Source organism: Paramacrobiotus metropolitanus, unplaced genomic scaffold (assembly GCF_019649055.1).
Source record: "Paramacrobiotus metropolitanus isolate TYO unplaced genomic scaffold, Prichtersi_v1.0 Parri_scaffold0000247, whole genome shotgun sequence".
Taxonomy (NCBI): Eukaryota; Metazoa; Tardigrada; class Eutardigrada; order Parachela; family Macrobiotidae; genus Paramacrobiotus; species Paramacrobiotus metropolitanus.
Window position 1 is genome coordinate 43,632 of NW_026570467.1, and position 12,863 is coordinate 56,494.

Here is a 12,863-nt window from a genome sequence, read left to right on the forward strand (position 1 = left end):
GTGTAATATCAGTTTATTTATTGAAGCATTGTCCATTGTACACTGCTTTGTAAATTTATTGCGGTGTGCAGTTCATATTCTTCTGCCAGTGTTACTGCAGATTTACTGTAATGTAATAATTGTAATTCAATCACGAAAATAATAATTATTACTATGAAGCGCTTAATACCTCTGCACGGCACGTAAGCATCGGCCCGCTGTATCGGCAACTGGCAACCCCCCGCGGTAGCAGTAGGCAGCGATACAGGCACCCGCCCGCTGTAACGGTAGCAAATAGCCTCCCTGGGCGGCTGAGCGCTGCATAATGGCAAGCCGATATCAGGCGCATGGCAAGCCGAGATATTCAGCAATAAGTCCAACTGGATAAACTCGTGTCAGTTATCCATATCATTCATAAATTCCTACGCCCTTATTTTTTAAAAAATTATCTTCTAATTCAAGATTCAGTTTTCGTCTTTTCGATACTGTATGATTGTAAAGCTGGTTCGACTGTTTTTTTAAGCATTTTACAATTGAATTATATTTTTCAAATCCATTTTGTTATTGTAACTGCAGACTGAATTTTTTGTAATTTCTTTCATATTTTTTCTTACCGCAAACACAAGTGGTCGCGCTAGCTGTCGATACTCCGTACCTACTACACTGCTGTAATATGAGTAATGGTGGTTGCAAAAAAAGAACTGAAATACTGAGCTACTGTAAGCGAGATGTATTTAATCTTCGTAAACATTAGAAGTATAAAAATAATTACCATTCTGCGGTTTTGCTGTTTTAATTTTGCGTTTCGTGTAGGTACGTAGATAGGCGGCATGTGTTCACGCAGACCCAGCTGACTATCGGAAGCGCCTAAACATAGCTTTTATTACACCTATTCAAAGGTGCCTGTGTGAAAGCAGTTCTGCTCCCTATTTAGGTATCTACTTAGAAGAGCGTGCCGCGTTTACGCATACTGCAAAGAAACCGGCTGTTTTGGGCGGTGTCTCAATAGAAAAACTGATAGATAGAAGTCAGCGTGAATCCGGCCTTAGAAATATTACTTTTCGTGCTGGTGGTCCATGGAAAAGCAGAAAATATGTTCCGCTTAAGATCTTTAAATTTTCGCTGGATTGACAGTTGGCCAGAACTCGATGGCAATGCTTACATGGAAAGCTGCCGCATCGTTTTCTTTTACTGGCAGAAAAGCCCGTTTTATCGCACATATCTGACTATGCAGTCACTCTTCCGCAACTTCTCGCCTTCTGATTTCGGGACTGAATAAACGATTCTCCGCCGGTAGTTAACAACCCAAAAAACCCTTTGTTTTAATTTTCTCAGTTAGTTGCTAGTCGCACAGTAGTTTTAGCAATTTAAATCCAGCATTTTCAAACTCACGGAAAGACTGTCTTTACTGCAGATAAATTTTACACAATAAATTTTACACAATTTTACAAGATAAATGCAGCACAATGATTTGCACAAACCGTGTATGCCGATTTTGCCACAGGATCCCAAACACACATTTGTGTTTTAGAGTTCAATGTTTTTCGTAAAGGCTGGTTAGGCTTAATTTATTGCGCAAACGATTTATCGGTTCAACACCTTATTTGATGTCTGTTGGCAGCGGCAGCGCAGTAACAATAACGCAGTAGCGGTTACTAAATGGAAGACTTTCTTGGGTAAAGGGTACCATGTTTTTCTATGGTTTTCAGTTTTATTCGGGTAATTTTATTCTGGAGCAAAACAACGGTCGAGCAACTCGTACTTACCATGGTTTTGAACACCAAGTGCCCGTTTCCCGCATATGATTATGGCTGGTAATCCACGGACGTTTTTGGTCTCAACATACTAACTCAACTCGACCTGGTGCGAAAAAGTTCTAGTGTTTGGGTATTTATTTGACTAAGCTTCTTAGAATCTTAGGTTTACAAAAAAGTTCATGGATCGCGTGATTATTTTCAAAATAAGTCTACAACAATTTCCTCGAAAGTTTCAAAAATTTAAGAATTTTGTTAAAAGTCGTTTCAAAATCAGGGAATTTCACCACTTTACTTACTATATTAAAGCTTATCCAATATACGCGATGCTCGTGAGGGCAAGGCCACGTGATTGAATTTCTGTGAACAATGGTGTATGTAATAGTAAAGACCTTTGAGGTAGATCTCATTTTTTTCTCCGCAAAGAATCATGAACGTTAAACGTTGGAGTTTATTTTTTTGTTCTTTTGTATTCAGATTTATATAATCCTTCAGAAATGAGCCTGTTTTAAAGTTTGAAATAGAGGTTGCAACCCAAGGCGAGAAACTGTGATTCAGCAGTGAAACAATTCGTTTCCAATTTGCAAAACTGATATCTAAAATTTCATGCAGAATTTATTAAAATTTTGTTATTATTATCGAAAAATGTTTGAAGTAAAAAAAGTAAATGTTTCGTTCTACTTGATGCTTCAACTGCGCACCCGCTTGGTTTTTTTCGGTTTTCTTGGAAACGATAGTTCGCTACCGAATATGATAACGTTAACGGAAAGTTCATCCGTGAAAATTATCTTTTTAATAAAAAGGACAATGGAATGATGCTGAAACGTGGTATTTATTGTGGGTTGAGCATACCGTGCTGTAGTTGCACACGCTTGTACACGCTTGCCTATCACAGACAGTGCTGTGACTTATATAGCTAGACAATGTATTCTCACGGTAGAACATCTAGGTTGTAGAACTAGATAATCAGCTCACTGGAATTGATAAAGGCAATATTCATGAATACAGTGGTTATGAATCACTATCGTAACAATGCTCTTGTTTTACTTGCTGGTCCGTTCGCTTCGAAGCGTTTGCTCGCGGCGCAGGTTCGCGTCGCCTCCGACTTCGTATTCGGTTTTCGTAGAAATGATAGCACGCTACCGTATCATTACAGTAACGAAAAGTTGAAGCGGATCTGTAAGAAGAATCTTTTGAGAATAATAGGACAATACAATCCTCTTGTTTCACTTGCTGCTCCGCTTGCTGCGCTGCGCTTGCTCGCGCCGCAACTCGGCAGCTGCCTGACTTCGCCTTCGGGTTCCGCTATCGTATCAACACGGTAACAAAAGTTCAAGCGGAACTTTAAGAATTTTTTTAGAATAAAAGGCAATAAAATCCTCTTGTTTCACTTGCTTCTCCGCATGCTGCGCTGCGCTTGCTTAATGCTGACGTTATTAAAAAAATGTTTTGCTATGGCAAGGTTTTAAAACATATTTCCAGCAACTGCTCAAAAGTCTCAGAATCCTTTGGATTTTGTTTGAAAATTACAAATTCTCGAATGTGCGCTTTTAAAGCGTACCCCTTCAAATATAAGCGTACCCCCTTATAACCGGGTCCAAATTTCCGGACCCCCGTATATCACTACGGCGGGTTCGACAATAATGACCGGGTTATAATTTACGATTAGTTCCTCAAAACTGCACTACCCGAGCCCGCTAAAAAATCCGGACTGGGTCCAAATTTCCCGATCCCCGTATATTACTATGGCGGGTTCGTCAATAATGACCGGGTTATAATTTACGTTACGGTCCCCCAAAACTAGGACTGGCTCAATCCGTACCAAGATCATGTTGCGCAGCGCGTTGCGGTTCCGACAACATTATCCGCCGCAACAAGACGGCAGTACTACTCTTCGTAGCGCCCGAAACAGCATCTGCAAACGCCGCAACGTGCAGCAACGGGCCGCAACAGTGCTGACCACGCATGCTGCACTGGGTTGTTGCAACGCCGCAACAGCCGCAACACGGCTTATAAGCCGCAACGTGCAACAACGGGCCGCAACCGTGCTGGCCCGTATGCTGCACTGGTCTGCAACGCCGCAACAGCCGCAACACGGCTTAAAAGCCGCAACGTGCAGCAACGGGCCGCAACCGTGCTAGCCCGTATGCTGCACTGGGCTGCTGCAACGCCGCAACAACCGCAACCGCGACTATAAAGCCATAACGGCGCAGCAACGGGCCGCAACCGTGCTGGCCGTATGCTGCACTGGACTGCAACGCCGCAACAGCCGCAACACGCGACAAAGCCGCAACGTGCGGCAACGGGCCGCAACCGTGCTAGCCGTATGCTGCGCTGGGTGCAACGCCGCAACAATGCAACAGACTATAAAGCCGCAACGTTGCGACAACGGGCCGCAACCGTGCTAGCCGTATGCTGCACTGGGTTGTTGCAAACGCCGCAACAGCCGCAACACGACTTATAAACCGCAACGGTGCAGCAACGGGCCGCAACCGTTAACTGGCCGTATGCTGCCTGGTTGTTGCAACGCCGCGACAGCCGCACGACTATAAGCAACGTTCGCAACGGCGCGGCTGTGGCTGGCCCGTATGCTGCGCTGGGATCTCTTCAACGCCGCAGCAATACGGTAAAGCCCAAACGGACGTTAAACGGCTGGTACGCAGCGGACAACTTGCACGGTTTGCGGTTCTGCACGTTCGCTGACGCAAACCGATGTTGCGGCGACGTTGGCGCAACTGCGGCTTGCGCATTTGCGGCACCGTTCTGCCGTTGCTGACTTATAAAGCCGTCGTTTAGCTGTTGCTGACGTTACGCCTATACCGAGCTAGCCTGATTGCTGACCGTTCGCGGCTGACAAACTTCGTCGTTGCGTGCCGGCGTTAACCAGTGCGACATGCAGTTTAACGATTGCGACAACTACGTTATAAATGCGTCGTTGCTGACTGTTAGCGTTCTGGAACCCAGTGCGGCTGTACCGCGGCACGGATTGCGGAGTGCTTTACCCCATGCGGTTGCCAAGTTACTGTTGCATTACCCTTAACCAGCAGCACCGGTGCGGCCGGCTTTACCGTTACTCGCCGTGTTGCTTACTTCCAGTAACGTTACGGCAACGGTGCACGTGCTACGTTGTTCGCCGTGTTGCGGTATGCAACGTTACTGCAGAATCAGCTGTACGGGCTAGCACGGTGCTGCGGTGCGGCAACCGTGTTGCGGCTGTTGCTGCAGCAGACCAGTGCAGCATACGGGCTAACACTGTTGCGGCCGGTTGCGGCGTTGCGCCCTTTGTATACGGTATGCTGAACTTTATGCAACGAACGGATGCGCAACGCGAATCTTGGTCCGCAACGCGACAGTGACGTTTAAATCCAATGTTGGTACAGATTGAGCCACTTCTGCCCAAAACTGCACCACCCTGGGGCCGCTAAAAAAATCCGGACCGGGTCCAAATTTCCGGATCCCCCGCATATTACTCCTGCGGGTTCGTCAATAATGACCCGGCTACAATTTACGTTACGGTTTCCCAAAAAACCACCACACGGACCGGTCTAAGCGTTTGTACTGGGTCCAAATTTACGGTCGAACACACATTCCCCCATTGGGTCCGTCAATTGTAACCCGGTTAGGTTTTCCATTTTAAACTACCTTCTCAATTGCTTTAGCGGGGGGCTGCGCCCCTCGCACCCCCTGCTTATTGGGGCTCCGCCCCTGGACCCCGGCAACCCGGTTCGCCGGTTCGCCCCGTTACACACTTTAAATTAAAAACGCTTCGCTCGCTTCGCTGGCGCGCTTGATTATTATTATGCTAATTATTATTATTATTATAATTATTTCGATGATGCTAATTATTTTGCTAATGATGGTATTGGATGTTTTGGTAGTACCTAATTTTGTAGCAGTAGTGTCTGGTTAATACTGTCATATCTTTGAATTAAAGTAGTAGGTGACGCAAAAAAAAATTATTTCGATATTTATATGATGTATTTAATTATGCATCTATTATTTATGTATCTGAGTTAGACGCAGAACCGCGCGACCAGAACGAGAAAAGAATTTGATAAGAGGAAGAGAGGAAACAGATAATTTATTTCCACAGTTCTTTATTTACTAGGCACTGAAGAGCGCATCGTGACAGCTGCACTGCTGGAATAATTTTCTCAAATGCAACAAATCATAACTGTCTGTGTTTCTCACGTTCAGTTGATTATATGCAGCACAGTGGCGTTATCGAGAATTTTGTTTTGCTTACTGAAAGTTCACTGAGTTTTTCGGCGCTGGAATGCGCCGGAAATAATTATTTCGGAACGACCATTTGCTTAAATTATACAAATTACAGCACACTACCCATTTCGCACAGATAGTCTAACACCGCTGGTTTCGGATCCTCGACAGTGTTCTTGCGATGTGCCCGTGGCAAGAGCACTACCAGATCAGCATAATACATCCGTCGCTGCGCGCAGTCCGAATCCCATCCCGACGACCAGCTCTTGGTTTTCATCACGCTGGGCAGGAACCTCGAAATAAACTCGGGTTGCTCGGTCCTATTGATATAGTTTCCGCATGCCAACCGATCCGACACGTAGATTTGCCAGCGGCGTGGAGGCTTCGTGAACCGGTCCCACACATTGTCCAGCTCCGGGCACCCGCAATCCGCGCCGCACACACAAAAGCGGTTGAAGTCCAGCTGGAGACACGGCCAAGATTCCTGTTTGGACACAACTGGCCAGGAAGCGCATAAGTTTGTCAATGCGCATAAGCTGGCTGCCAGATAGCTGGATCCGTTCAACACTGGGCATCGTGAAAAACCGACTCAAATAGATCTCTTCAGTGCCGTTTGGCATCGCAACATTTCGCCGAGGACAACTACTGTAGTCGCAGGACTTTTGGTCACAGACATTACTCCGCTAGATCATCTCGCCGCGCGACGTTTCGTGGAGGGACATTTCGTCGGAAGGTCGTCTCGACGCCGAGACATTTCGCCGAGAAGCAGTTATGATGAGAGGTCCTTTTTGGCAGGCGAATGTTTAATTAGGCTTACTGAAACTGTCAGGAAAACCTCAGAAAAAATTCAGGAACCCAAAAGAAACTAACTAAGCAAACGTTGAGGCAACCAACAAAGTACGAAGGCTAAGGGACACAAAACAAGAAACCTGAAAATCGCCCTAGCATAAAATAACATTAACCTAAGAAACCTAAAAATAACCTAAGAGTAATCTGAAAATAATATATGAATACCCTAAGAAGCCTAGGAAAACCTAAGGAAACATACCAAGAAACCCGGAAAACCCGCGAAAATTTAGCGTGTCGAGTTGTTTTGCGGTTAAGTGTCCGCGACCAGACGTCTTGCGTCAAAGTGTCGCAAAGTTAAAATGTCTCAATGCAAACTGTCCCAAATCGAATTGTCTCTGCGTCCAAATGTTCCGCGGCGAAATGTCTTCGCGGCAAAAAGTCATGCGTCGAATTTAATTACGGCGAGATGTCACACTCCCAAATGTCCGGGTGCGGAGAAGAAAAGCTGATTTTTGCAGAAAGCGTATTAATTACAAGGCCGTAGTTCAGTGTGTAACGCTTGCTTATACGGACGTTTCGGCCTGACTGATGAACCGGAATCGTTCCTAGACTTTTATTCCCCATGAGTAATTGTTATTCCTTGAGATATATATCATGGTACATAACACAAGTACAACGCGAAACTCTTTTTTTATTGACGCCTTTTCGAAACTGACGCATTTTATTCTCAGACACGGAAGGGCTTTCGCGTATTGTAAGGGAAATAATATAAACCACTAACCAGATTTTATAATCAACGTAATCATCCTACGACAAAGAAATGTTCTTTACTATGAAGCTTGTTTCTTTACACTGCACAAGCGCCGAAAGTCTGATTTTGTGTCAACGTTGTGCTCTTCTTTCGATAGCAGCCGGCAGCGTGTGTACAGCAGAACAAACCAAAAAACGACAGCGGATACATGCTTCCTCGAGGCTTTTTCGGCCGGTACAAAAACTGACCAGTCGAATTTGGAAAATTCCCTTCGTAAATGTGGATTTCGGTGGATTTCGATGGGAATCCGCGCGAGGCAGAGGCGTCGAGCGAAATGGCCGATAAGCGGTTACTCTTCAGCTGCAGCTCCGTCAGTAGCGGGATTCCCGCGAAGGTCTCGCGCGCCAGCGCGGGAATCTGGATGCCAGCGAGACGCATCTCGGTGACGGTCGCCTGGACGTTGATGAGGAAGCGATTGAGTGGGAAGGGCCCGCCATCCGGCGCCACCCACAACTCGCAGAGCCAGACGCTGGTTAGATTGGGCAGCTGCGGCAGCTGGGAAAAGGTAGTCAGCAAACAGGTTCCGCCGCAGGAACTGCGCTTCCGAACCGCTGAATACTCAGTCTTTTAATGAGCGGGAAATGACTGTGAGTCTGTGACGTTTTACTCCAGCTTGTGCAGCCGCAACGGGGCCATTTATCGTTGCACGCCGGCACAACGTAGCTGCGGCATAAGTATTATTAAGGAATTAGATCGGATGCGTATCTACCTATGTGCAAATCTGCACAGTGGTCGTATTTGTCCGAATCTGCTCGCAAAAACACCGCCGTTACCGGCGCAGCGCAACCGGCTAATATTATTATGAACAGCATGACGAGCACCTTCAACACAGACAATGCTACGGGTTCGAACTGAAATCACGCGATGTTTTGTTGCCGATGGTGGCATCTTTCCGGAACTGAGCAAACACGATCGAAGACGCAATAGATACATCATAAATGTGCCACGGTAAGCGCAACGTGAAAACGGCAATGACATGGTTGCCGGCAATGCTGACTCAGAACTTCTGAGTCAGAAGCGCCTTGCTTGAGAGTGAAACAGGTTTTTTTTCCGAAAAAGCCGGAACGATTCACCATGACATGTTCACGATTCACGATGGGTCAAGGAAATCCGAGTCGACGGCTCACGACATCAGACTTCCGATATTAGTTTAAATCCTGGTTCCGCGTTCAAACTAATTGATTCTTTTTGTCGTGCGATGGTTGCGTTTTGTGTCCTTATTCGTACTTTATATTTGGATAACACAAGACCTCGTTTTGTCTCTGAGATTAGAATGCGCTTCCTGTTGCAAACATTGCTTTAGTGTTGTGCTTCACGGATTAACGTATAATAAAATTATGAGCAAGAACCTTGCATGACGTTCTGCTCACCGCAACGATACCGGTTGATTACTGATTAGTGCGAACCACCCGTATCTGTACGCTTTAGGTTAGCGATAGCATTCACATTTGGTGCACTGTTCGCCGTACTTGCTGTTCGCTCAATGAATTTACGGGTGATGTTGAGAACGCTGCCGGCGCTTGCTATTCAGCGAGTTAACGTCAGCGCGTTAACTGCATCCGCATTGCGAAAAGCGACACGACACGTTTGCTAAAATGGTTGGCAATTCGGACTAAAGACGCCGTTTTGCTCGGTCACTTTACTCCATCAAAAACATACCTTTCGTGGTCCCATCGTGCATTATCTCGGACTGAGGACTGCCGTTTGGCAACATTTAGTAGAATGAATTACCGATCGTTTAAGCCCGTTGCCTTTGTTGTGATGTTATCGTGTGCTGCACCATCTCCAGCAACTTGCGCTGCTGAAACAGCAACACCGACAGTCTCAGCTCCCTTCGGCGTGAACTTTCCCGATACGTATAACGGTTTCTATTGCGGTAGCACTGGTCGGTTGGTCCTGCCGAGCTGCAGCCCACAGTGGACGCAGTGCGGTTGCAGTAAACGAGCCTTTAATGTCAGCAACATTACGAGGAATTTATCATTCTTGCGGCTGGGAGAGATTGACCTGGTTGGCCAGTGTGGGCCCAGCTGCCTGCTGAGCAACTTCGTTCCGCTGCCCTACCGGCCCAGTCTGACATACGTCGAGCTCGTCAACTTTTGGGTGGCGCCGGACAATCGGCCGTTTCCCGTTGGTGCGTTCCTAGACAACATGAAAAGGACTCTGCGCGGTTTAATGCTGGGCGAGGTGTATTTGCCCGTGGTGACGCGGGAGACTTTTGCGGGATTCTCGATGCTAACTAGGTTAATACTCAAGCGCAATCGCTTATCGACCATCACATCGGATGCCTTTGCTTCCTTGGCAGCGTGGCCGGGACAGGCGGTAACTTCCCGGTTCAACAGCATCAGAATCGAAGCGAATTTGTTCAAAAGGTTCGACTGGTCGGTATTCATTCCGGTGGCGCCCAGCCTCACGGTGGGTGGTAACGACAGAGTAATAAGGATGAAAAATTCATCCTTTACCACCGCTTAAACCTTTAATTGCCTAATCTACCGCTGATAGGAGCCGCTGTCGCTAAGTAAATGCTTACCAGACTGCTTCTGGTTGCAGGAAGTTTCCCTGCGGATGAACAACATTAAAGAGGTGTACCTGAGTCAGTTCTTCACAATGCCCACCGTCGAATGGATTGAGCTGTCCGGCAACCAGCTGACGCGCATCGACGACCGTTTTCTGGCCAGCGTGTCCAGTCGGGAATCGCGGCCGTATCTCAAGCTTGACTTCAACCGCTTCTGTGTGCACGACGCGGAATGTGGCTGCTCCGCATTGGCTAATGTGTGGAACTTTTTCAAGAAGCCACCGCGCCGCTACACCACCGACAGCCGGCAATCTTCCTGGTCGGATCGGTTGACGTGTGGAAATTATACCATCAGGACGAAGTATCCTGAGTTCGTGTCGAGGTATCTGCCCAGCGTGTGGACAGGAAGGGGCGGATGGGACTACAAGCAGGGACGGACTTACTCTGCAGATAATGTAGTGCTTTTAGCACGGGCACGCCGCCAGAAAACAGTGACAGATACGAACGGCATGGCGAGTTCGGTGGTGATAGACTATCTTCACAAAATGGCCGATGCTCTGTAATTCATTTTCGGTGCTGCCCTTGAAAACAGTTACTCGAACAAGTAATATTATTCACCCGTGTGTTCTTATCAATAGGAACGCTTCAAGATTTTTCTGGCAAAATTTGGCAAGAAACAAACTGCACTGACGTTACATGGTAGCAACTACGGTATACAATAAAAATAATTACTAGAAAAATTTTACGACCGTTCCCCGTCGGAAAATTACTTCGCGTAGCCCTCCAGCGGGCGGTACCTGAAGAACTGTGAATTTTCTATTTAAAATCGGGATTTCCCGATGAAAAAATTCATTTTAGTAAGAAATTTTTGTGAGCTTATGCTGACCATAGGTCAGTGGTGGTGACGATGTCGATTGTCAACGCCAGTGCTCAGGTCGACTGCATAAAACTTTTAATTTTGTAATAATTAGGTGAACAGGAATTACGTTTAAAGCAATAACTTCATTAAACCGCACAAAAAGGCACTTTAAAACAGGAATGTAGAAGTGGTCAAGAAATTGTCCACTGGTCAGCAAAAAAATTTAAAACCACCAAATCCCGTTTCCATGTGTTTTGACCACTACAACAGTAGAATACTGAAAATAGATGATGCTAACGCTGCTCCTACACAAAACTTTTATTTTATACTCTTAATGAGAGTGTACGAAGAATTATTTTTGAAGTTTAATGTTACATTTCTGGCGCTTTTATGCTGCCCGCGATTGACGTTCCAGCTGCAGCGGCGCGGATGGTCCAGCTGCAGTGATCATTAGCGCCAAATAGATATTAATGGACACCAACACTTTTTGAAATGCGTTAGCGGTTGGAAGTGACTAGTAATGCTGCCGCTAAGATCAATATCATTAATGTGCACGCTTCATTGTGCAGTTACGCACTGTAGTTTGCAACCACCCGAGACTTATCAAAAGTTTAAATACATTTTTCTCAAAAGCTGCGCAGCGCCCCTCCCCTACCCCTTGACTTGCCCAAGCGAAGCATCGATATGTACAAACGCGGCACAGCGCGCGGTGTTGTGCCGCCATTTCCCAGTGTTATTGCAATGGCGGTAGAATTACAGTTTGGACAACTTCCCTGAACGTTCTGTTTTCCGAAAGCAAACAAATTTGGAGGCGATTTTGTTTTTGTTTTCGCCGACCGCTTGGGCTGTTGATTAGCAACCGCGGTTTTCGCCAGCTTCCGACAATCGGAACCGCGTGGTGAATGCTGTGCGTGCAAACCTACGTACGTGTTTTGCGTGATTCTTTTACATAATAAAGATCAGCTGTCGAAATTGCACCGACTCATGTAATCGTAACCCTTCATGGGCATTGACGTTGGCAGGCAACACAAATTTTTGGCGGACTGTAATCGTCTATGGTCCAACTTATAGGATCTAAATTAGGCAATATTTTTGATTAAATTATACCTTGTTGATTTATCGCCGGTTTACTTATTCATTCGCTAATTAGCTAACTTACGCATTGCGGTAAACGTAGTGTAGTGGCCATCGTGCTAAGCGCTAACATCGTGCTCAGTATGCATTAGCTGTACCTTTACATGCTCATCCCCGGCTTGTGCAGTGCGGAGAAAGTACCCAGTTGACATTAAACTCTTTGGCAATCTGATGATGTTTTTTCTAATTAAAGGATTTGGCCCGGTACATAGCACTAAATTCGTGTACATTCGCGGGAACTTTCGCTGTCGCGCACTCCCGAACACTTTTTTGCCTTGCTTTATGGTATTTTGTAGCCAAAAGAACTGTATACGTAGTTGTGAAATCCGTTTGCGCGCGCAACATCCGGTTGCGGAGTTATAAGGGTAACAAAATTCTAAAAAGTTTAAATGCATTCAGGTGTACCAAAAGTCTCTGATCCCTTTCAAATTTTGCACTTGAATGCATATAACCATGAAGATTGTTTTGGTACGGAGCCAGGCTTCTACGACTTTTGTCGAGTTTTAAAATGTTTGAAATTCATTTTAAAATTCGAAAAAAATTATAGATCCGTACCAAAACAATTTTACGGTTATGTGCATTTACGTGCAAAATTTGAAGAAGATCGGTCGATAATGAGACTTTGGTACACCGGAATGCTTTTAAACTTTTTAGAATTTTGTTACCCTATAATCCTACCGGTAATTCGTTTGCGCGCAGCAAACCTACACTACGTATCTAATTTTGGCTACAAATACCATAAAGCAATGCAAAAAGTGTTTGGGGAGTGCTGCGAAAGTTCATCAGTACACGAAATTTGTGCTATGT

At 45.8% G+C, this 12,863-nt stretch overlaps 1 protein-coding gene across 1 annotated transcript; it reads left to right on the forward strand.

The window, feature by feature from the left end:
- The first annotated feature begins 8,733 nt into the window (after positions 1-8,733).
- LOC129601522 (uncharacterized) lies at positions 8,734-10,764 on the forward strand. The gene is made up of 2 exons (XM_055500361.1): positions 8,734-9,963; positions 10,099-10,764. The coding sequence occupies exons 1-2, from the start codon at positions 9,274-9,276 to the stop codon at positions 10,624-10,626; spliced, it is 1,218 nt and encodes a 405-aa protein (XP_055356336.1). The 5' UTR covers positions 8,734-9,273; the 3' UTR covers positions 10,627-10,764.
- Positions 10,765-12,863: the final 2,099 nt, after the last annotated feature.